Raw genomic sequence first — 26573 nt, forward strand, 5'->3', positions numbered from 1 at the left:
CTAGTGAAAAACGGCCTAGCAAAAGAAAACGAGCTAATCTTTCTGAGGAGGCAAAGAAGAGCAAAAAGGAGAGTGATGAAAGAAGAGGAAAAACAAGAGTAAACCTCAGTCAGGGTTCAAGAGATGGAGGGAGCTCCGTGACCAAAGAGGCTTCAAAACCGATGTCCAGCTAGCTTTCTTTCTAATGGATCAGTAAGTAACACGGCTAAATGTTAGCTAGACGAGAGAGGACTGTACTGTACTGGCTGCTAGTTCATTCCTAGCTGGCCAGCATCGCAAATCGCCGCAACCAGGGACCGGGTAGCGAGTGTTGGTCGGCTGACATCCTCGTTGCCATTCTACAACAGCCCTCGGACAGTGATACCCCCACCCCCCTCCTCGCCTGTGAGGGCAGCCTTCACAGCTACTGGGCACCCAGCCTCTCCGACCGGGAGAAGTGGAGTAAAATCCTCTCCTCCGCTCCCGTTTATCTGGTGAACGCCTTTCCTCTGTCAATACACTCTGCCTGCAGTTTAATAATATTGATGCCACTTGTAACATTTGAATGTTTTAGTAGTAAGCCATGTTCTAGCCCACAGTCAATTTGGTCGTTGCGACAGTGCGAGCAACACCGCTGACGCTAGGTGGCGCCAAATTGGTGCAGTGCTAATTCCTAAAATATCATATGAGCAGTTGTATTAGGTTACGTTGCTACAAAACATCTGCAAGGGGCTAAAACCACTGGTAAAACAGCAATGACTCACTTAAACATGTTTGTTGGTGTTGGACAATGGTGTAAAGCTTGGTCGGTGTCTCTTCTAGGTGGTAGGCCATCCACCATCCCCTCCACCCCCAGTGACAAAGCAAGCTCATATACTATGTCACTTTAGAAACGCTGATACGTATGAAACAGGCAAACGTAACCAATATGTTTGCATGTTTCGTACAACATTTTCTTCTGGCAACTTGGGCTTCATAGAAAAAACTGAGAATGACTTTTAAACATTCGTTTGCTGCGGTGTAAAACACAAACTTCCTGTAGCCAAGTGAAGTCTTTCGGTTAAATTCCGATAAGATCACAAGTCAAACACATAAAATTATACTTTCCTGGCAAATCTCAACAGCCTGCTTCTCAATTTATTGTGGCATTTTCCCTAGATTGAAGTCAGTCACTGAAGGACAGATTTTAGATGATCAAAAATGCCATTAGACAGAGTGGATATGGGAACATAATGTGTCTTGGGGAAGCATAATGTTTCTTTATGCCAATAAGGGTCAACTATGCGCTCGCTCCATTTTTACTGCCGGCACTTTATGAAAGTTATAGCTTAAATGCAACACTGACAGCCTGTCAATTAGACTGTTTGCTGATGTAAACTTCCTCCCTCCCTCTGCTCTCTGCCTTACACAAATTTATGACAGGTCACCTTCTCCAATAACAGTTGTGTCTATCTTGGTGAAAGCTGTGCGCCATGCTTGCGTTTGATGCCAATGTGAGATGATGGTTCAGTGTCACTGCATTTGGCTCTTAGTGGAAGAAAAAAAGGAAAAAGCAATGCAAAGGAGACCTTTCCATCCATGCCAGTCAGATGATGTTCCACACAACTGGTTGAGTGTTCTTGTTCTTGTATGTGTTTTTTTTTTTTTTTTACCATTACAGTAAGTGGTATGGTTGCTTTGTACCTGTAGGGACAGTAAAGGAAACAACGCCAAATGTCTGGCCTTTGTAAATATATTTATTTTTCCTAAGGCAGTTGAGAGTTGAGTGAGGCCAGCGTGGGGCGCTCTTGTCTCTGTTCCTGTCTCGAGCTCCCTGCACCCCTCAACACACACACACACACACACACACACACACACACACACACACACACACACACACACACACACACACACACACACACTTAGAAACACAATCAACATCTAACAGCCTGGCCTGTCATCTACTGGCCAACTCCTGAACTGCATCAATGCTTTCCTTAGCTGCAGTTAGAGTATCTCAATCAAACCATACTGATACCAAATACACTATATATAAATACATTACAATCATCAACTGATAAATATTTCATTATATGTCACTGTAGTATCGTAACAGCCATCTTCAGACAGGTCTGTCAACAAAACACCTCATATGTGTACTCACTCTGTCTGAGCCAAAGCTCTGATTCACACCTCCTCGCCTCGCAGTCTGCTGACGGGGAAGCACTGCTTGTAGTGGGTGGATGAATAAGTCTGTGTGGAGGTATTGCACTGAATCCTGTTGGAGGTTTGCGTAGGATGTAACTAAGTATATTTACTCAAGTACTCAACAAACTTTATTTATATAGCACTTTTCATACAAGAAATACAGCACAACGTGTTTTACAATATGGACACTTAAGTGCTGAGTGCTTCACATGAAAATGGACATAATGGACATAAAACAGACAATTCAATTCAATATAAAAGGACATTTAAAAACATGGATTATCTGATTCTACAATTTTCATTTAAAAGTGGTGATTTGAGACCCTAATAATTGATGGTACTTCTTCTTGTGTCACCTTTTAGGCCTTTTGGTGTCATCAACAATCAGAGCCTATAATTCCCAAAGGGCACAGACTCACCAACAGAAAGTCTCCTCAAGAGTTATCCTCACTGCGGGTATTGTCAGTAGCAGGTACAGCCTGCAGCTGCCCCAGAATCTACTACCACCCAGCTGTGGCACTGTGGAATAAACAGACCTCGCCATAGTCTCTTTCCATCAAATCCACCACCCACTCTTCATAGAAAAACCAAGAAACTTAAAAGTGCTTAGCGTAAAAAGAAAGAGTTTCAGACCTGTATCAGGAAATCAGAGCTGGGTAAACACTAAAGTGAACAGATACGTTTTTAGCTTTCTTTTAAAAATATTTAGCTAGCTGGCTTCCCTGATATCTATAGGTAGTGTTTTCCATTGCGTTGGGGCGTAATTGACAAAGGCTGCATCCCTGATCTTCTTCCAGCTGTTGCTTGGAACCTCAAATAAATCAGCAGCAGATGATCACAGTGTTCTTGGAACAAATAGTTAACAAGGGAGTTGGCCGAAACAGAATATAATACAATATCTTTTCTTTAGTGTATAATTATTTGAAAATAAAAATTGTTGCCGTCATACGTGCGTGAAATTGCTGAATCGATGAATGAACTTCCGCCGGTACGTACTCAGCATCATATGTCCCCACAGGATCTTGGTGCTGATCGGCTATCACACCGCGAATTGGTTGCTTAAGTTCAGATTTTTCACGTCTTGCGAATAAGCATATGATGAGAAATCGCACAATTCACTTCATTCACACTGCTTAATTCGCAGATTTTGCGATATTTGCATTGCGTCTAATCGCGTCTTTACATTAATTATTTTACATAAGCAAATTGTTTTATTCGTGCCCGGTCTGAACACAAGATAATCTAAGACAGTAAACATTATACCTGGTAAACCTTTGCTGAGGTTGTTGCATTAAATTTTAGCATTGATTTTAACACTTTAATAGCTGCTTTTAAGACCCTACATCATCTGGCACTGTTTATGAGCTATGAACCAGGTGAACCCCTCAGGTCATCTGGAGCAGGCCGTCAGGTTGTTCCCCAGGTCTTCACGAAAACTGGTGAAACTGCCTTTAGCTTACCTGCTCCAAGCTGCTGGAACATCTTACTCAGTCATGTTAGGTGGGTCCCAATGCTATTGTCCTTTAAAACTACACTGAAAACATCCCTTTGTAGGTACGCCTTTCAATAATCTTATTTTATTTTATTCTCATTTTTTAGTTGGTTTTAATTTGTGTCCTTTTTTTTATTGTCTACCTGCTGGTCTTTATCATTTGTTTCTATTTCATTTCATTCTTACTTTTTAATGGTTCTTGTGTTTTATTAATTCTTACTGGTTTTATTCCTACTTCTTTACATGTATTATTACACTACAGGGCACGCAGATAAAGCTTTTAACTAACTGGTATTACAAGAAACTTCTCCAGTTGATTACTTATTATTTTTTGGTATCACAAGTTTTCTGAAATTTTATGTCTGAATATGCTAATGAGGCATTACCTCATTAGATTTGGACTTTTTTTGCCATACATTTCCAGAACAGAAATCTGAACTAAGATAAACCTAAATGTAAACTCTGGTTTTCTGTCCACTAGTCTGAGAGAAGACATGCTCTCAAAAGTAATGTCTCCAAACTTATTCTTATACACCAAGGATGGAAAAGAGTAGCACATGAACAGGAAACAAAGCCATGCACACAAAATGCAGCCCAGTCACCAGAAGAAAATGTTGGCATTGTACTTTTCTACAAACCATAATACAGTACATTTAAATGTTTCGCATGGATCATATCAACGTATCTAAAGTGATGAAACCACTGCAGATCACTATCTGAGACAAACAATGAAAACGGTTGTGTTTTGGTGATTTGTGGTTTTTCTGCGAGGAAAGTCCAATGAAAAGTGGTTGGTTTTTTTTTACCAAAATATTGCTCATTTCCTGTTGAGATAGTGCCACCAGTGTTTCTTGGCTTGGGGGCACAATCCCCGCTGCATTTCCAGTGGGGATTGTGCCCCCCAAACCGGGTATTTTAAGCCAAAACATGATCTTTTCCTAACCATAACCAAGTGTTTTTATGCCTAAACCTAACCACACATCAAATGTGTTGTTAAAATGTAAAGTTTCAACATATCCACAACATAATAATGTATAAATGTATCTGTGGCTTGCAGAAACACACAATGCCAACCTTTTTTTTTCTAGCAATCTGGTTGCAAAACGGCAAAAAAGTAATCACAGGTTTGCATTATTTATTATTTTCTTCATGTTTGGTTTCCCCACTTAACTTTATGGAATCAGAGCAAAATGCAACATTCATTCACCTCCCTCTTATCACTTATTTACTCACGCTGGTAACTTGATTCCTCATAAATGCTTCTTGGATCCTGATGAGTTGCTCGTGAGTCATGCTGCTGATTTCATTTATTTAAAGACTGCCCCTTGTTGTTGCACCATACAGTTCCGCCCAAACACACAGATGCCAACACGTGTTGTTTTGAGTCTTAAGACTCTTAGATCGTCTTACTTCCCATCCCATCACGTTAGTGTCCTCTTGATAATGAGCTCCACACGCCTCCATCCACTTCCCACATTATGCGCCACCGCCCCGCTTCCCTCGCCCCTCCAGTCACCCCTGATCAACATTTTTCACATTGTTAATCACTTGTGTCAGCTTCTGGTAATTTTAGACAATTAATCATGTGTGATTCACTGTCTGACTCCGTCAGCATTGTGCTTTACGCTGTGTGAGCGAAAACGACAAAAGGTGAAACTGCCTTTATTAAGTACGCAGCACCAGGGAGTGAACTCCCCAGTGATAAGCAGCATGTTGCAAGGCTTTGGCTTACACTTCCTTGAGGCCAGCGATAAAGGCCAGGTGGAGATTAAATTACATTAATTCCTTCGCCAGAAGCCCTGACCCAGAATGACTTACAAGACAAGGAGGACGGAGTGATGAGCTGGAGTGAAAGTACTGCCAAAGTACTGAAAAATGAATTAACCATCAGTGTCACAACACAGAGTGGCCTTAACCTGCCTTATAAAGTCAACAACCTCTAACACACACAACAGGCTGCACTGACCGTAACTTAATTTGCTGTAATTTAAAACCGAGGTAGAAGTACACTGAACTAGACTTAATCTAAGTAAACTTCATAGCAGTTTTTAATGTACTAACAATGTACTTAGTCTGCTATGATACATTTTTAGTGCTATTAAAGCAACACATTCTCACTCCCAACGCATCCAATACCAACACTTGGTCAGCGGCCCTACACGTCAAAATATGACCCACTAGGCCCCCTCCTGCATCAGCTTTGGACGTTCAGGGACAGTGTCTTAATTTACACTTGTTACATGCATTGTTTCTTTTCAAAATAAACTTCTGTTTTAACAGAAAATGTACAATTTCTACTTTTTAAATGCAGTCTCTTTTCAAAACTTCATTTACTCCCAATGCATCCAATACCAACACTTGATCAGCGGCCCTACACATCAAAATATGACCCACTAGGCCCCCTCCTGCATCAGTTTTGGTCATTCAGGGACAGTGTCTAAATTTACGCTTGTTACATGCATTGTTCCTTTTTAAAATAAACTCCTGTTTTAACAGAAAATGTACAGTTTCTACTTCTTAAGTGCATACAGTCTCTTTTCAAACTAAACTTAGAATGTTGGTAAAAAAAAAAAACACAACAACTTTGTTTTAACTTCACTTCTATAGGTCCTGGCAACAAAAGTATGCAGTTAGGTCTACAAAGAACCATCATTTCTTTTAATCTTGCTTTGGTCGCTAAGGTCTTTTGTGCAACAGTCTAGGGGTTTGTTAAGTATAAGACCAAGACAAGGAGAAAACTATAAATGCTTAGTGAACATTTGAAGGAAACCTTGAGGAGAAGACTTAAGGGTGTTTTGTGCAATGATTTTATTTTAAGGAAACCTTCACTGGGACTTTAAGGAAAATTTTATCTAATTCGGCTCCCCATAATAACCTCCTCCACAATAAACACTGAAGGAATGAGTGACTTATGTCACATGACGTTATATTACATTAGTAACAAGTGTTTTTCTTTTAACCCAAACCATGATGTTTTTTTCGAAAGCTAACCATGTTCTTAAATGTTCTAAGTGTATTTTGAAAGACTGTATGCATTTAATAAGCAGAAAATGTTTATTTCTTGTGAAAACAGAAGATTTTTTTTTAATAGAGATGACGCATGTAACAAGTATAAATTCACACATCACCCCTGAACATCCAAAATTGACACAGGAGCATACCTAGCACGTCATAATTTGACGAGACAGGCCACTGACCAAGCGTTTATATTTGACAAGATGGGAGTGAGAATGTGTTTAAATGGAATATAATATAATAACTATGTTTTCTTCAGTGTTTAATCACCTGAAAATAAGAATCATTGCATTTTCTTTACCGTAGATTAAGCCGTTTTTGATCTACATAGGAAGCGGGTCCTCTTCCATAGAGATCGCTGTGTTGCACTGCCATGTTTCTACAGCAGCCCAGAATGGACAAATCAAACAATGGCTCTAGATAGGGCCATTCATGTGAAACCGCTATATGCAGGGTTTTTACCAGTTTAAATCACTGGTTCCATTTGTTTTGAGGAAGAAGAAACCTCTGGATAATTCGACTCCCGGTAAAAACCTTCCAACAATTAACACTTCCTTCAGTGTTCCAACCTGGAGAAATTTCAGCTGGTTGGAATCTGCAATCCTCGCCTTAAATTTACATACAGGCCCTTTAAGTGTATTTAGATCAATCAATCAGTTTTATTTATAAAGCCCAATATTACCAATTGCCTCAGAGTTTACAGCATACGACATCCCTCTGTCCTCTGACCCTCACAGCGGATAAGGAAAAACTCCCCAAAAAAACCCTTTAACGAGGAAAAAAAACAGTAGAAACCTCAGGAAGAGGAACTGAGGAGGGATCCCTCTTCCAGGACGGACAGGCGTGCAATAGATGTCGTACAGAATAGATCAACATAATAAATTAACAGTAATCCATATGACACAATGAGACAGAAAAAGAGACAGAGACAGAGACAGAGACAGAGACAGAGAGACAGAGACAGAGACAGAGACAGATGCAGGACAGACGGTAATGAGAGTAGCTTACAACAACATTAATGAAAGTAATAATATTAATAAGTACGGCTATTGTGGTACAATATGTTGTAGGCATATATTAATATATGATAGTATATGTATGTTACATTAATCATATGACTAATAATAACAGCAGCAGCAGGAGGCATTTGGCAGGACCACGGCAGCAGCACAACCACACACGTCACACTATCCAGGCACCGCTGCGATATGAGTTAACCTGAGAGACAGTGGAGCACAAAGGCTCCGGAGAAGAAGCTGAGTTAGCGAGATGCAGTAACAGGACATGAGTGTTAGCAAAGCAGAGAGAGAGAAGGAGAGAAGGTGCTCAGTGTTTTATAGGAGGTCCTCCGGCAGACTAGGCCTAAGTCAGCCTAACTAGGGGCTGGTACAGGGCAAACCTGAGCCAGCCCTAACTATAAGCTTCATCAAAAAGGAAAGTCTTAAGTCTAGTCCTAAATGTGGAGACAGTGTCTGCCTCCCGGACCGCAACAGGAAGATGATCCCACAGCAGAGGAGCCTGATAGCTGAAGGCTCTGGCTCCTGATCTACTTTTGGAGACTTTAGGGACCACGAGTAACCCTGCGTTCTCAGAGCGTAGTGTTCTGGTAGGATAATAGGGCACTATGAGCTCTCTAAGATATGATGGAGCTTGACCATTTAGAGCTTTGTAAGTTAGGAGAAGGATTTTAAATTCAATTCTGGATTTTACAGGGAGCCAGTGCAGAGAAGCTAAAACACACAGGCTAAATATATCTTCATGGTGTCTTAAAATAGTACAGTCAATTAAACTTTGTTGTATCTCAACTGACATATCATAGTGTATAAGTACATTGTTAGTATATCAAAAATAAAACACTTTTAGTACCTTAGTCATGTGGTCATAGGAGTATACTTAAAGAAGTCGTACTTCAATATATTTTTTTGCGTGTGAATGCACACTGTGGTATTCATACATGTATGAACAGGCGAGTTTTTTCTAGTTCTCAGCTGCCCCTGCCACAAATTATTAACGGCTACATCAACCTTTTTTAAAAAACAACAGGCTTCACACACCCAGTCTGGCAAACATGGAAATGCAAACATGGTGTTATCAACAGTATCAGCCAATCCATTAGCCAGCATATTGTAACCTTGCCTACGACATCGAAACAGCCAATCCATTAGCCAGCATATTGTAACCTTGCCTACGACATCGAAACTTTTTTTTTTTTTTTTTATCCTCTCTTCTGGTTCTGCTTGCAGGAGTCAACTGTGGAAAGTGCAGAGTTCAGTTGTTGAGAAGATTTTATGTGTGAAGATGTGCCCCACATCACTGCGCTGGTTGGTGCTTATAAGCGTAATAGGTAACTTCATCTCTGCTTCTTCTTATAATTCTGTGTTTTGAGGAGTATTTTTATTTGCTTTTAGTAATCTGTGATTTTGAAATGAACTTGTTGTTTTGTAGGATGCGTTGAACTGATCACAGTCAAGACTCCGCGCAAACATGTCAGTGTGACAGTGGGTGGAAGCGTCCTACTCCCATGTACATTCGTGACTACCGTGGAGACCACCACAGGCCTTACCATTCAGTGGGACTTTGAGTCAACGTCCTCCAGTGCGCCGCAGCAGGTAGACACACACTGCTGTCCAGATCAGAGATTTGTACCACATTAGGCCAAATGTGTAGTATTATCAGTATCAGTGTATTTCCATTAAATATATCAAGCACAAAAGTGAACCTTTCCCCTGTGTGTTTGGTTTCAGTCCTGGAGCTCACAGTGTTTGTTTAATGACTCCACAGGGCTTTGAGTGATAGCCTACTGTAGAGACATCAGTCACTTTGGAGTTTCTTTAATGTTTGCAAAAGTGACGTTTTGTCCTTTTAATCGGTTACAGATTTACGCCAGGTGGGATCTAATGACAGAGCTCACCACTTTGGAAGATATTCAGACTTTCTATTGCTTTTAAATGGACTTCATTACAAAGCTTTAACATTTACCAAAAGCTCATCTTGTGCACTGGTTAGCGCCTTTTTCAGTGTGCCGCGTATCGTTGACCAACTGCAGGGAGCCACACCTCACTGAGACAACAAAGCCTGTGATTGAGAAATAAGATAAAAGCAGATTTAATTTTAAAAAAATCTGAGCGATTGCAGGTTATTATTCAAAGTTTTGAATTAATTTAACAGGACGACTAACGTTTAATTAGCTGCCACAGGTACTCAAGTTAGTTCTTGAATAAAATGATACCATCTGGATGCAATTACACTAAAAGTCATTCATTTAGGCCCTGGGAACAGTTTGTATTTTTTAATTTAGTTTAATAGGGACTAAGTCAAGGATATACGGTATGTATTATTTCTTTTTCACACAGCTTTTTTAATGATGTAACAGATTTCTGTTCTGGCAATTCTAATGTAACCAACTGCCTTACAAATGTGCAGTGTCATTGCTGAGTATCCACATTTTATCTATAAATTGTAACATTACTTTAATTAGCCTCCTAACAAAAACCCGCTTAACAACAATGAGGTTTTACTCTGAAATATCATTTGTCTCTTTATTGTATCACATAGCCTAACTTGTTGCCATCTGCTTTCAGGTGTATTACTACCAATCAGGAGAAGAGGTCATTTCAAAGCCTTATAAGGACAGGCTGCAGCCTACCTCTTCTCCCGGTACTACCAAAAACGCCTCAATAATAATAAGCAACATGCAGCCATCGGATGGTGGGGTCTACACTTGTCAGGTTCACAACATTCCTGATGTGGACGGACAGTCTGAGGCCAATATCATTGTGACTGTTCTTGGTAAGTTAACTCCAAGAGTTGTAAAAAGAAATGTTTCACTGTCTTGGATGTATAGTAAAACACAAGTCATTAATGAAATTGGTGACCACCTTTACTTGTAAAGAGATGGTTCATCCCAAAATCAGAAATATATTTTATCTTTTATCTGTAGTGCTATTTATCAGCCTAGATAGTTTTGGTGAGAGTTGCCGAATGTTAGATATCGGATGTAGAGATGTCTGTCGTCTCTCCAATATAATGGAACCAGATGGCACTCGGTTTGTGGTGCTCAAGGTGCCAAATAAACTCACTTGAAAAACTAAACAGTAATGTCTCTTTCCAGAAATCATGGCCTGGTTACTCAAAATAATCCAGCCGTGTCATATAGGAACTATTTTCTACTACCGAACTGCACCCACCAACCAAATCACCGTGCAGAAGAGAGCATGAGCACTGTTAGCTTGGCTAGCACCACTGAGCTAGCTAACGTTACAGCTCAGCCGAGGAGGACGCCATTAATTACATCTCGTGCTGTCACAAGCATGAGCCTCTCGTCCATGAGTAGATGCACACTTCCTTCTGCACAGTGATACAGTTGGTGGATGTAGTTTGGTAGAAAGAAAATAGTTCCTACATGAAACTGTTCATAACAAGGTCTGTGGATTATCTTGAGTAACCAGATCATGATTTCTGGAAAAAGACATTACTGTTGAGTTTTTCAAATGTATTTTTTGGCACTTTGAGCACCACAAACCGAGTGCCATCTAGTTCCATTATACTGGAGAGAAGGCAGACATCTCTATGGCCGATATTTTCAACACTCGGCAGCTCACACCAAAACAATCTAGACTGATAAACAGCACTACAGGTAAGAGGTAAAATATGTATTTTTCATTTTAGGGTGAACTGTCCCTTTAAGACTTTGAGTTAATTCACCTGTTACTTCAAGTAGCTGTAAAAGTAATTGGGTGAGAGTGAGGAAAATATATATAATAACAATATCTGTACAAATATCAACACCGCCCTGAGAAGAGGTCGAAAACACTGAGAGTGTACAATAGGTGTGTGTGAGATTTCACACTACTGGACCACACCTATCAGCAGTATCGGCTGAATATTTGCATTATGGCAGAAAGCAGAAGTAGCCGATCATGTTGTGTGCGCGTGGTGCTCTGACCGGTTTATCATACCAGCGTTCACACCTGGGTCTGGGTGTAGTCTGGTGTGATTTGAAACTGCTATGAAAACAAAGAAAAGGGGAGAAAAAAATCTAACTGAAACCTTGTGCTGGTGCTTTGGCTATTATTCTCCTGCTCGTAGGGGTGTGGCTAGCTGAGAAAGGAGAGCCAAAGCACACCATCAGTCTCGTTGAAGTTTTTGGTCTCAAGAATAACACTTACATTTTCTTTTTTAATTTAAGTCGTATATTTAAATGTTGTAATCCCGCAGTGATCATTCTGCTTCCTCATATTTTCCATGTGAATGCAGGCCTACAAAGTGTTAGGAAGGTTACATTTGAAATCTAATAGTTTAGAGGTTACTAGTTACCCTAAATGTATTAAACAATGTAACTATTTTAATTACTTCATCTAAGTAATGCAACTTATTACGTTTGATTAATTTTGGATTACTTTCTTATGTGACTGATTACAGTCACATTTACTTACCTGTAGATTTTTTCAGGTTTGATGTTGAGCATTTCGATGTTTCGATAACAAATGATTGGAGCCTGTCTGCATAGAGACGGCTCCTTGTCAGCCGTCCTACCCTTAATGGTGTTGCCATGAAATTCGTCCCAACCATAGACTGCATAAATAATGGACGTAGCTACCTTGATTTCACCCACTGGTTTGAGCACTGCCATTTTGAAGCCTTGAATTTTGCATTTTGGTCATCGCCATGTTGGTTTTTTGGAGCCAGAGGTGACCATATTTGGGCGAGAAGCTAGAGCTGTGGAGAAAGGAGGGGTAAATTTGACTCATAGCCTGTCAATCAAGCGTCCCCGCACTTAAATATGCATAACTTTGGGCCTTGATAAAACATAAACAGGTGAGTTGTTTAAAAAAATCACCCTCTGTTCAGTTGTCACGACTGTTGAAATTAGCTAAAGAGACCAAAATTGATTTTTGTACCTGGCTGTAAACATGTTTATTTCTGCTTAAAAGTTGGACATTTTAACATGGGATTTACTTTTAGAGTCAGCCTCAAGTGGCCATTAGAGGAACTGCAGTTTTTGGCACTTCTTTATTGGCACCATTTCCCAGCCTAGTCTTTTTTTTTTTTTTTTTTTTTTTTTTTTTAGTATTGTTAATTTTCTTTTACTCAGTTTATTCCTGCATTGTCTTTTGTCTAACTATACAACTGTGTAACCTCTCCGGTCTTTGTACCCTGTTTTTACAGATTTATATGGCCATACAATGTATGCCATTTCATGCTGTTTATTTCTGTTCAGAAGAAAATAATATAAATTACTACAATATAAATTACTACAAAAAAAAATAAAGGTGAAGCACTCTGAAAAAAAATACGCTGATCGTGGTGCCTTTTCTCGCATACACTCTCCTCATTGGCGACAACTGAAAAAAGACACCTGTGCTGAGAAAAACGTGCCATGTGGATACAGGACCTAACTGTAATTTAATTACATATTTTTTCCTCAGCAACTGTAACTGATTAAAATTACATTTATTTTCCAATTTAATTACACAGCTCTGTTAAATGTCATTAGTTACTCGCCAACACTGGGGCTACGTTAATCATCTCTGAGTGAGCTACTCTTTCACTTTCACCCGAGTATTTTTTAACGTAAAATCCCAGTGTGAGACTCAACCTAAGCTAGATGACTCTGATTTCAGTGAGATATTTGAGTGCTGAGATTACTGTATCTTTATCAGTGCCGTAACATTAACAAATCTATTAAAACAGTGGCCCTGAATGGTGTGATTAGGGGATTACATTCAGTTTGAATCCTCTCATTCACTGAGTTACCAGTGACAACCTTGCAGGCTTCAGTATCCTCAGTAGTTTCCATGGTTACTGCAGCAGTCTCCTCATTGTCAGTGTTGGAAAATTAGAGTAGGACTGTGACTGCATCCTTGTACTGCATACAGAATATACATCAACATCTGCTGCATGCTAAACACACGCCTTCATAATCTCAGCCTTTATGAAAATGTTTACAGGACTACACGCTGAATGTGATGTATGCTTAAGTGCTGTATGAATATGTATGGCTGTTCTCGTGCTGATTATGGTGGGATCAAAGCTTTTCATCATGGCTTGCTGTTACATATGGTAATATTTACAGAGAGAGCGTAGTCTATTATGAATTACAAATATAAGCTCTACCCTTGTTGTGAAAACTCAGTCGTTAAAAAAATAATGTTGTCATTTTAAAGATGTTTGAGCAGAACTGTGTTATTAATACAGTGAAATGATAAGCAGGCAGGCACTGTGGAATATACAGCAAAGATTCAGTCTCAACTCAGGAGCAGAGAGTCGTAAGGCCACTCCCAACACACTTCCTGCCTCCTGATGACTAACGGACACACACACACGACGCCCTGTTTGATTAACAACAAGCGAAGGATTTGTCATTTCAACAAACGCATATCTGTAAAGTCTTTGTTACAAGACACACAGATTTATACATTTCATCTTTTCTCTTCTTTGATGTGACGGTTATGACCTATTTTAGAGTATACAGTGCAGCTCCTATCTTTCTTTATAGCTTTATAGATATGGGTTCATCCAGGCGTGGTACAAAGTGTTGTTGAGTCGACAGGACAAAAGCCCAACATGCTGTCTACAACAATGGCTGTGATTTACAGACTATACTGTACAAATCTAAAATATACTTTTAGTATATTTTGGTCAGGATTTTGAATGCAGGACCTACACTCATGATGGAATATTTTTCAATTGTGCTGGTGCTTTTACTGCAAAATACAGTTTAAAAAATTGTATCTTAAGGCACTTCTTCCAACACTGTCTGAAAGGGACAGTTAACCCTAGAATCAAAAATACATATTATACCTCTTATCGTCAGTCTAGATTGATGGTGTCAGTTGGCCACTGTTGAACATATGCGGCTGTAGCGATGTCTGCATTTTCTCCAATAAAATGGAATTCAGCTTGTGGTGCTCAAAGCGCTAAAAAAATGCATGTGAGAAACTCAACAGCAATGTCTCTTTCCAGAAATCAAGACACAGTTACTCAGACACTTTGTTGTGAGCCTTTTCATGTAGCAACTATTTACATTCTACCAAACCAAAGACCCACTCCTGAACAGGCACCGCCATGTGCAACATGCAACATCCAACATGCAATGTACAATGTACATATGACAAATTATTTCCACAATCCCAGCCTACCCGTCGACAAAAGATCTGCAGCCTGACCCAAAACCACAAATCCTATAATAACCACGCACAGAAATAATGTGGTTAGGCAGCACATTTAAAGTGATCATTTTGGGACATGTTATACACATGAAACTAAGGTATTGTGTAGCCTGGAAATCCAGACTCAAATCTAGAAAGATTTTGAGTCTGGCCCTCACCGATACACCCTTCCTACCCAAGGGGCGGCAATAACTGAGGCATATTAAATGCCGCCGCACGCAATTGGATAACACGATGGCCAATCAGAGCAAAAAACAAGGTGACATATTCATTGCACTAAGCCCCATTTATTTGCTGAACAGTGGGGCTAACTGATATATTATGCTTTTGCCGTATCCCGTCGACAAAACGGTAAAAACGTCCTTCTTAGAAGCGAAGGCTTCTTGGGCAGTCTTCTGTTCCTCTCTCAAGGAAAAAGATAAGTGTAGTTGGCTTAGCGTTTCTTCCAAAGTTAAACTGAATGGATGCGGTCCTTCGGCAGCTGCCATCTTGGCTGTTTACTTTTAGACTCTTACGGTGCAGCAATGTCGTCATCATGTTACTCGCCCAGAGCCCGCCTCTATCAGATAGACTGATCTGATTGGTCCGATGGCGATTCAACAGGCTCTGCTCATCAGGGCCAGATCCCCATGCAGAGCAAATTCAAATTTGCTTGGGGCAGGGCATCTGGATTTCCAGGTTAGTATTGTGTAGTAAAGCAAAGGTAATTCAGGAAAAAACAATTCAAATGAATATTTTTGGCTTATTGTTATAATACTGAGCAGCATCACCACAGTAAATGTGCCTGTTGGTAACGCACCTGATTGAAGTGGCTCTCATATTTCAGCTGGCGCAAAAGTCAGAGCCAACATGAAGTAAACAGTGAGAGCATAAAAATGTTACAACATTAAATTAGATTATATTGTTATTATTTTATTTTGATACAATTGTTTTCCAACGCCTGCGATCTGACCCACATGTTTAAAGATTATCTTGAGTAACCAGGTCATGATTTCTAGAAAGAGACATTGCTGTTGAATTTTTCCAATGTACTTTTTTTGGCATTTCGAGCACCACAAGCTGAGTGCCATCTAGTTCCATTAGAGTTAAGAGAAGGCAGACATCTCTACGGCTCATATCTCCAACCCTCGGCAACTCACACCAAAACAATCTAGACTGATAAACAGCACTACAGGTAAGAGGAAAAATATGTAGTTTTGATTTTGGGGTGAACTCTCCCTTTAAAGTATAATTAAAGTAGTTAGATGAAACTGGCAGTGATTGATAGACTAACTGAAAATGCATAATCATATCAAACTTGGTGCTCCACAAATTGTATGACCAAACCTCTCAGGATCAATTCAGTCTGAAGCTGTTGCTGCAACAGTATGAAAAGTATCATTCATTTCTATTAACTGAACATGTGCACCATAATAAAGAAGGTTTACCAAATATAAAGTCACCAAATAAACTCATGCATCCTTCCTGTGGTCTGTCAGAGAGGCCCTCTGTTCCTTACTGCTCCGTCCACGGTGACGTGGAATTGGGTCACCTGGTTACTCTGACCTGCCACAGTGAGCATGGGAGCCCGAAGCCGACGTACACCTGGACCAGACTGGATCAGGCTAAGACCAGGAGGCCTGTACTGGGAAGAGGTTAGTACTGCGTATGTGTTTGTGTTGTACTTGTTTACATGTGTGCCTTCATCCTCTTAAAACACACATGTACACTTGTCTCCTCAGTAACCCCAACTGGAGTACTGAACATCGGAAACATATCCCAGTTTCAGTTTGGGGAGTACCAGTGCAATGCTACAAATGCAGTGGGATCTGCATCTTGCACTGTGGAGCTGAGTGCTGGTACGTTTACATTTTTGTTTTTTGTTGAAATTATGTACCAAAAAAACAACAAAAATACTTCAAAAGGTTTCATTCACTTTTGTTTGTACAGAAGTGAGCGATGGAGTGATTGCTGGTGCAGTGATCGGCGCGTTGCTCGGGTGTGTACTGATCCTCCTGGTTGTGTGGTTCATCGCTCACACTGTGAAGAAACACAAATACAAAGAGGTCAAAGTATCAGAGGCCAACGAGATGAAGTTAGACTTTTACTTTTATTTTTTTAATGCTGTTGCATTTCATCAAGTTATTCCCAGTTCAAGTGTGACACATCAACTCTCCCTCTGTCCACTAGGAGGAGCTCTCCTCAGGCCCAGGAAGCCTCAGAGAGTGTTCCCGTGGCAACCACAGCTGGCACCGTCCATGCTGAGGCAGAAGAGCAACAAGCCTAAAAAAAAAAAAAGGGGCGGCTGAAAACAACTGGAGCAACGTCACTCCTCTGAACAATAGGATGTTCAGTCTTCACTATACGTCACTCTCAAATTTAATCAATATGGCAGAGTTCATGTTCATGTTCTGCATTTTGTTACTTGTTTTCTAAATCAAAGTTTTTATGCTTACCATCAATCCAGCCTTTAACAGCTTTTTTTCATGTGTCAGTTTTTTAACATAAAATTAGCTTGAATGTTTGCGGTGCTTTGTTTTTTTACAGTAAATATGACATTGAAACCATGTTGATGAGCCCAGCATTGGATATACAAGCTACATAATATTAAAACAAATACTTGAATTTATTGTTTGAAATAGGACAACAAAAAAAAAAACGGGTTGTTGCGGGTAGAATCTGCATCATGCATCAGTACGATCACCTTTATTAAGATAATATTGTGTAAAATAAAATATCTTAAAGGAGCTTCATACAACATTCAGAGCATTTCTATGATACAGGTCAGGATTGTTTGCTCACGGCTGTCAACATGGAGGTGGCTAATCCGGTGGCTGGTAGCTAACAGTGCTAACAATGGCAACAGTGGTGACAGTGCTAACTCTGCAGTTACACCTCCAAAACACTAGTCGGCAGTGGAGGTTTCTGTGAAGTGCTGTAAAGTTTAGTTGACTCACCCAAAACATACATTAAACACACATTAAACATGGCTTAATTGAGACAATTTCAAACACAAGTACACAAATCAGCTTCACTATAACTCACAGGATTCACAGACAAAGCACTTGTCTTTTGCTGGACACGTTTTCCCCACAAATACAACATGCTAACGTTATTAGCACAAGCCTATGGCATTTTACATTGTATAAATTAGCCTAGCGGCTACTTTTCCTTAACTCCTATGAAGCCAGGGACACAGCAACATTTAGCAAGGGTAACGTTACAAAATTCGGTTCGATTACAACTCACAAGGTTCACTGACAAAACAACTGTCTTGTACTAAACACGTTTTCCAAACAAATACTACATGCTAACGTTAATAGCACAGGCCTATGGCATTTTACATTGTATAAATTAGCCTGCAATGAGCGGAGATTTCCTCTGCTCATATGAAGACAGGATAAATCACACACAAGACTTAAAATGCTATTTTGTGGAGGCTTTATTGTCTTCACAATTTATTGTTTCTTATCTGTGAAATTAAAGTAAATGGAAAATGGTTTCAGCTTACAAAAATAAACAGGAGGTCTGCGCCGCCATGCAGTGTTGCCAACTTAGCGACTTTGTCGCTATATTTAGCGACTTTTCAGACCCCTCTAGCGACTCTTTTTCAAAAAAGCGACTAGCGACAAATCTAGCGACTTTTTCTTATGTTATTGAAGACTTCTGGAGACTCTGTTGTGAGAGCACGTATCATTCTTATTCTTCTCAACGAGCAGCGGATGCTGCCGTGGGCTCCTCTCTCGCCCCAAAGCACACACAGACGGCCCAGTCCTCCCTCCCAGCAGCAGTCAGAGCAGGAGATGTTAACCCCTCCACGCCCAGACTGCAAATGAATTGCACATGTGCGGAACTGCCACTGGCTGATCCCGACCTGGTTTACAGTCAGGGCGGGATGTAAATGTAAAATTTTCTTTGTCTCATATAAATCACTGAAAGAAGGTTAATTTGTAGTTCTAAACATATTCAGGGTGTTTTTTTACTCAGTTTTTGTCTCTCCCACGACGTTATTCCTCTCTCCTTCAGCAGCCATTACAATTACATGCATATGGACAATTATTCAAATTAGGCGATGACGTTTTAGCGACTTTTAGGACAGCCAATAGCTACTTTTCTTACTGAGGAGTTGGCAACACTGCCGCCATGACATGAAGTTACAAATGTTAGTTAAAGGCGCTGTATGTAAGAATGTGGCCAAAACGGTTACTGCACTCAAATTCAAAATACTGCCGCGAGTCGTGTCTGCCCTCCCTCCCCTACAGATTCGAAGTTGCTGGACAGCGGCACGCTGGAGACTGATTTGTTTGCCGTGGCAGGGCCGCGTCGCAACGTCCTTGATCTTCGGTTTTCCAGCGGACCGTTCGAGCAAGTCCGGCTTCTCTGCTGCTAACGCTGCTGCCGGGATAAGGCTGAGGAGGAGCCGGCTGCTAATGCTATGTACCGGGACTGCTAACGCTGCTGCCNTATTGTTGTCGGTGAGATCAGTATGTTATATGAACATTATTCCTTAGTCTCTGTGACATATTAGGATGATTTTACGACTATTTGCTTTAGATTTCTTACATATAACTCCTTTAAGACGTAATAAGCTTTGTGTTACCTTCCTTATAAGGCTCAAATATGTTTTGTGGCTTCAGACAGATTTTTTTTTGGCCTACGCCTGGTCTACCACAACAACAAGTAGAGAAGCTAGGATTACATCACACTCTGAGGGAGCTTGACTTTATCTATATCTTTACATAGCAAATAGTGATTTGCTGCTATATTAATGCTCTGAATGTCATATACAGAACCTTAACATTAACTATAAAAAAATGAATCCTTTTTTACAGTTAATGGATATTACCAACTAACTCCCAAAGCAAAGGATAAATGGGCTTTCAGATGTATTTTTAATCGATCTTGGCTAATACAAACTGTCAAACAGCTGTGGATAAAGTTTGTGTAATGATGTTCAGATCCTGATTAAAATAAAATATTATGTTTTCTGAGTCAATGAGTCATGTAGGTATTTCAGTCTGACCATAATCGATAGTATTCAGTTTCATCTAGGTGGCAGTGAACATGTAGCACCAGCAGCACTGTCATGTCTTCAGGTTTGAGTCAAGATCCTACTTTTATAGATCCAAAACATACTTGTGTTGTCTTCACATTGTTCTACAGATTTTCATTTTTGTGGCGACAACTCCAGCCATTGTATTCCAGGCAGAAATGTAAAGGCCAGAAATCATTGAGTCACTGGTTTGATCACAAACACTTCTGTAATTATTTGGCAAATGCAAAGGCTGCACAGACCTTCAATATATTTTCCTTTATGGAGCCAAATGAAAAGCTTCTGCACCACCTTCATTTTCTTTCACAGGTTACACTTTAACTAAGAAGAGGTTTTGCCAACCTAATTTACATGGATAATTCACAGTCTGCTTTCAATGTGCTGCTGTATATGCAACACAGCCATATTGTACCACATCAGCAGCAGAACCCAAGTAAGGTTAGCCTATTAGAAACTTGTTTGGCTCAAGAGGGTAGGTTTTGTATCAACATTAAGGGGGGCACTTATTAAGTGGGAGGTCAGGGGGCTCTCTCCTGAGAAATTTTGAGCATCAAACACTTAATTTCCTTCATTCTGGTGATTTTTTTATGCACCTTTCTGTACTTCCTGTCACCTACTTTACCAGAGGCATTGTTATGTCTATAAGTCACGTTCTCAGTTCATCAAAATAAATAAAAGTCCTCTGCTACTTTAATGGTCTTTATGCCAGGGACAATGCTTGTGTTCTAAATATTGAGGGGGACATGTCCCCTGAGTCTCCTTCAAAATCTGCGCCAATGGTTTAGCCGAATTTTGGGACAGTTTCAGACTTACCAAATGTGTGAAGTCACCCACCTGGGTAACTGCTGCATCTGGCCCCATGAGCTTCTGTGGTGGTTTTACAATTAGGAGGTGGGAAGTAATAAATTATATTATATTGGCTATGTCCTGATGCCTTCAGACTTTTGGGAAGATTGGACTAAGTGTCTGTTTAGGACTCATTTAAGTAGGCTTCATGAGTTATTCTCACTTAGTTTTCACTTGGTCATTTTTTTATTAAGAAAATTGAGTTTTCTTGGTTTCAGTTTATTGTGTTCTTCCCCTCCTGTCCCCTCCTACCTACACACCTGTCCTGTATTAGCCTCATTAGTTCTTGCCGCAATCCTGAGTTTTTCCCAGCCAATCAGCTCCCTGCCTGTTCTTCTGCCTCATCACCTTATTCCCCACACCTGAGCTTCTCCACCCTTTTTCTCCGCCTGCTCTTCATCTCCCCGTCAGACTAGTCTGTATTTAAATCCTGGTTTTCAGTTCAGTTTTTGATGGATCCTTGATTTACTTGTGTGATGTTCAGTTGCTGTTTCCCTGGCAGGAAAGGAGTAATCTTTTTGAGTTGCTGTTTCCTTCCATCTCCTGCATTTGGGTCGGCCTGCTCCACTTCTCATGACATTTGTGTAAGTAAGTCAACACATTCTCACTCTGACCTCATCACATATTGGTTGTGGACATTGCACGTCTACATGTGACGTGCAGGGTAGCATGGGTGCATCGGTTGTTGACATTCTAGGACGCTGTGTCAACTTCAGCCTGTTACATGCATTGTGTCCTTTCAAAGTACACTTCCCTTTTCACAGATGGGCAACAAAAGCATGTAGTTTAGAAAAAAACAACAGGGTTTGGCTTTACATTCATATAAGAAGGAAACACCGTCGTCCCAGTCCTACTCAGACTTTTCACCCCATTTCCCCGACACTGTCAGGTGCCATTACACACTGACAGCACCTGGTCATGTATCATACCGAAGTGAAAGGATCTTCCTTTGCAGACTGGCTGTCAGTATTCTCACAGTTTAAAGTGACTTGTTAATCCGCCAACTGAAAGATAAATGACTGAAACTGTAAATCAGTAAGCATGTCGGCAAACAAATTCACATCTGTAAACAGATGCTGGAAAGTGATTCTAAAATGTATTATCATAAAATAAGTTTGCATTTAGACTGAGAGGGACAACTCACTGCCCAGAGATATCTTACACTCACACACCTCACTACTGTAACATAAAATGACCCTTGTGTTAAGTGAACTTTGAATGCAGCTTAGTGGTTAATCTACCACTTTGGTCCAGACCGAAAATATCTCAACAACTTCTGAAGGTCTGTACAGAGGTTAATGTTCCCCAGAGGATGACTTATAATAACTGAAATAACTTAATGATCCTTTAACTCTTCAGAAAATTTAGTATTCAATTCCACTGCTACGCTGATGACACCCAGCTCTATCTATGCACTTGGCTTTCATGCAACTTTCTCCAACCTGATAAGACTGAGGTTCTCCTTGTGGGTACTAAATCTACTTTGGCTAATCCTCTCAGGTTAAGAGTCAGGGTGTCGTCCTGGACAGTACATTGGCCTTTGAGGTGTCACATCAATAATGTTACTCAGCCTGCATACTTTCATCTACGAAATATTAATTGTCCTCACCCATCACTTACAGCTCAGAGTACTGCTATCCTTGTTCATTCCTTGGTTACATCTCCTATTGATTATTGCAATTCTGTCCTCTTTGGTTTCCCTCTCAAGTGTCTTGGTCCAGAATTCAGCCGCCTGTATCATTACCAGAACCCCCTCCATAGATCACATCACTCCTGTTCTCCAGCAGCTTCACTGGCCTCAAGATTCTGCTTCTCACTTTTAAGGCCCAACTCAAACCAACTCACATCACCATCTGCCAGCTTTACTACCATGGGTTCTAGAGCCTTCAGCCATTCTTCCATCCGCCTCTGGAACACTCTCCCCAACGACATAATTATGATTTCTGTCTAGTCGTTTTATTAACTTTTATTTTATTTTACGGAATTGTTTGATTTTATGATCTAAGGATACATTGCTGCTTGTTTTTTTAACTGTCTTGTAAGACGTCCTTGAGTGCTTTGAAAGGTGCCTATACATAAAATATATTATTTATTAACTTTTCAACAAGTGCCAACATCAAGTCAAAGGTACTTAAAAAAACAACTGAGCCTAAGCTTGTTGTTTACTTCTAATTAGTTGTAACTTACTGTAATGATACTATCTGAAAGGTAATATCACTGACTCCTTTATGTATTTTGTGCAATCCAACTCTCCATGATAACATTTAATGTGATCATATGACGCATGAGCTCAACAATATCAAGCCATTTGTGAGCTTATACATTTAGTGTGTAGTTCAGGAAATACAATCAATGAATGTTAATTAAAAAATGAAGAGCAAGGGTGAGTAAAATACAACAGGAAGCAGGACTGTTGATTGTTGAACAAAATACGGCTTTTTGTGCAAATCTGGCAAAAAGAGTGTTAGTTTTACAGAAAAGGAGGCAAAGGAGGTACTTTCAGTAGAGCTCAGGTGGAGTGGGTTAACAGTTTTCAGTCACTGGGAATCATCATCAAGAACCTGACATGATTATCAAACATTCATCCTGTTTAAGGAGGCTATAAAATGGCTGTGTTTTATAAGGAAACTCCATAAGGCAAAGTTCTTGTAAACTTTTAAAGTAGAGCAATAGAAAGCACTGACGAGATTCATCACAAAGTGGCAGTATTTCTGCACGGCTCAGTACAAGAGGGCTCTGCAGCGGGTGATTAAAACTGCCCCAGAACATCATTGGTACCCATCTACTGAGAATCAGTGAGGTATGGTGCCCATGCAGAGCCCAAAGGATACTAAGACAATACCAACCCCAGCAGCCTGATTACCCTGCTGCTGTCTGGCAAGCAAGCCCTTAACTTATACTCCGTATTCCATCATATAGCATAAAGGAACTACAGCTTGCATTACATGTTATCCAAGTTTGTGTTGTACAATGGCAAAAAATGAACCTTGAACACACAGGCTAATCTATAGGCACATTGTTGAAAGGCGCTTCATGTCCGGGATCAGGCCTGCAGACCAAAGCAGCGTGCAGAGCTTAGGACGTCGTCTCTGGTCAGGTAGCATCCACAGAGCTGCCTCAGGCCGGTGAAAGACTCCCTCCCGTGCATGACGCGCCAGTTGTCTATGAAAATCACCTCATGAAGAAAAGAGAAGATCAAATCCTTAGATTACACTGAACTACATTTGTATCATTCAGTTGTCCTAAAATTGTAAATTATTCAATTAAAATTGGCATTTTGGAAAAGCATTTATACACTTTTGTTTTTTGACTTTTCTGAATGCACCCCCTTCTTGAACAGTGGAACTTTCTTACTTTCCCTGGAGTCAGCTTCACCCACAGCTCGTTCTCTGGCCGCCTTAGTTCTGTCGTCAACTCTCGATGTGCCACATACCATCGCCGAACGATGTCATGAGGTATTGTGTTTATCACTGATCTGTCATAGTTGTTGTATCTGTTGGGAAAAAAGACACAACAATCTCGTTATTTGGAAACTTAAAACATTCAAGCATACTTTTAAAGCTACTGAATATTCCTTAAAAAAGTGGCAAGAAATTCTAACTACTGAGGACCTTTTTAAAGTTTCTCAACCAACCTTAAGTAAGTACAAGTTTGCTTTGTTATTATATTCATGCAAGGGAAGTAATGAATAACTAAAAAGTGAGATGTATAAAGTTTAAATCAAGTTCTACATTAAAATCCTGATAATTCACTACTGCAGAGATGTGAGTATCAAATTAAAGCTCTGACATACCGAATCAGGTACATTTCATAGTTCCAAGGATAGACGTTGAGCAGGGGGCCGATGCCCGTCATGTGGTTTCGGTGGTTGTCAGTGTTTTCAATGTACTCGTGCCTGATGGGAACGCGGGCAAGCAGCTCAAAGTTTCCAGGAGACCTCTGACGTACTTTTTCAGCGGCGTAGAACCCATCCACAAGTAGTGTCCGTCCCCCAGTTCCCTCATGTTTGAGGCAGTGGAAAACCTGGATTCTGCAACAGCAAGCAGCAGCATTTAGTCAGAAAGTGTTAAAAACAAAACCTTTTCTCTCCTTGGGTTTCATTTAAGATATATCAAAATTAAAACTGCTCAGTACAATGAAAACTGTTGACACTGAAGTCTGTTATGGAGTACGAAAGATTACTTAAGTATCAATAAATAAATAAATAAATATATGTAAAAAATAAATACAGAAAAAAATAAATAAATAAATAACTGCAGGAATTAATACAGGAATAAAAAATATAGAAATAAATATAGAAACATATATAAATAAGAAAATAAATACAAGAATAAATAAATAACAAATAAATCCACGAATAAATATGGAAATAAATATGCTGAAATAAATACAGGAATAAATAAATAATTATGGAAAAAATACAGGAATAAATAATTATGGAAGTAAATAATCCAATGCATAAATAAATGCAAAAATAAATAAGTATATCTGAAAATAAAACAATAAATTCATTAAAAATATAGAGTTTAATGAATGAATATGGAAATAAATATGTTTAAATAAATACAGATTTAAAAGAATGCTGAAAAAAAGAATAAATAAATGTTTAAATAAATTTGGAAAAAAATTGAAAAATCCATAAATAGAATTTTCTGTATATCTGTGTCTGTATGTTAATGAGGTAGGAGGTCCTATTTATTTATTCCTGTATTTATATATATATACATGTATTTACTGACACTTATGTCATTTTTTGCCCTCCATAGTCTGTGAATTATTAAGAATAACTGCACAATTGTTTCTGGGAAGAAAGAGCTTTTCTAATGTTACTTTTTCAATGCTTGACAAACGACATTCCTTTGACTTCCCGTGTATTACGGTCACATCACTTCATCTCTGCTGCACCTACCCACATGGCTCCTGAAAGTAGGAGGTGTCAGTGTGACGGTCCAGGGCCAGCTGGCTGTAGGCAGAATCTCCTCTGGAAAAATCTGAGGTGAAACACCACATTCTTCCGTATGTCGTCTCCCTTGTGGATCAATAATACACAAAACACAAGTGGATTAGGAATAAGTTGACAGGGCCGAACATCTTCTGCGCTGCCTGTGAATATTTCCATTGAAAACAAATCATTAATGCAAAATATTGGCATGAAAATGTCATTTGTATGAGAAAGTTATACAGCAGCATAGGCCTTAAAAGAACCATGTCATACCTGATGAGACTGACCCTCTGGGTAACTGCCTCTGTGGCCTCGACTGTAACTGGGACATCATCTACAAAAGCGATCCCATACAGGAGGTAGTTCTGAAGAAACTTCTTTACTTCATCATCACAGCTCATAAACTTGTCCCATTTGGCAGAGGGTACGTTTGCATTCTTATAGATGTCCGAATTCCAAAGGATACGTGGCTGGACGATGGCCTGCTTCTTTCCTTCGTAGCTGTTCTCAGCGAGCCAGCTAAGGCTGTACTTTGACACATGACCTCCGGGCCCTGGGATACAGAAATGGATAAAATTGTTATTAGGTACAATAAATGGAAATTGCATAAAAAATACTAAGCATGACCTGATTTTGACTCATCTTAATGAATTATTTATGAAAGGTTGAAGCATATTTGGGAAGATCACAGTGTGTGAATAAACTATTCTTGGGGGGAAAAGCGAACTAATTTGTATATTTGTATAATATTAGAAAACTAGTCCATACCCATTGAGTGCACAGTTGCCCACGTACAGTTTCACATGGTGTGTGTTTGGGATACAGGTCACAGGAAATTGCAGATTAAATAGTCAACTGAACCCATTAAGAAGAGCAATGTATTCAGACAGAGTTTTTGTGAATTTGATA

General features: G+C 39.8%; 2 protein-coding genes across 2 annotated transcripts in view; one reads left to right on the plus strand and one right to left on the minus strand.

The window, feature by feature from the left end:
- Positions 1 to 8971: 8971 nt before the first annotated feature.
- On the plus strand, positions 8972 to 17110 carry LOC126383850 (V-set and immunoglobulin domain-containing protein 1-like). The gene is made up of 7 exons (XM_050034571.1): positions 8972 to 9017; positions 9119 to 9282; positions 10255 to 10462; positions 16323 to 16478; positions 16566 to 16682; positions 16774 to 16918; positions 17014 to 17110. Exons 1-7 carry the CDS (start codon positions 8972 to 8974, stop codon positions 17108 to 17110), a joined length of 933 nt encoding a protein of 310 aa, XP_049890528.1.
- A 5744-nt stretch (positions 17111 to 22854) lies between these two features.
- tmlhe (trimethyllysine hydroxylase, epsilon) overlaps positions 22855 to 26573 on the minus strand; it is a 9444-nt gene continuing 5725 nt past the window's right edge. Inside the window, exons 3-7 of the mRNA XM_050034492.1 lie at positions 25938 to 26217; positions 25632 to 25751; positions 24516 to 24752; positions 24077 to 24215; positions 22855 to 23897 (exon numbers count right to left, since the gene is read on the minus strand). Of these exons, the coding sequence (XP_049890449.1) occupies positions 23766 to 23897; positions 24077 to 24215; positions 24516 to 24752; positions 25632 to 25751; positions 25938 to 26217 (908 nt within the window). The 3' untranslated portion in view covers positions 22855 to 23765. The remainder of the gene's footprint in view (positions 23898 to 24076; positions 24216 to 24515; positions 24753 to 25631; positions 25752 to 25937; positions 26218 to 26573) is intronic.

Source organism: Epinephelus moara, chromosome 3 (assembly GCF_006386435.1).
Source record: "Epinephelus moara isolate mb chromosome 3, YSFRI_EMoa_1.0, whole genome shotgun sequence".
Lineage (NCBI taxonomy): Eukaryota > Metazoa > Chordata > Actinopteri > Perciformes > Serranidae > Epinephelus > Epinephelus moara.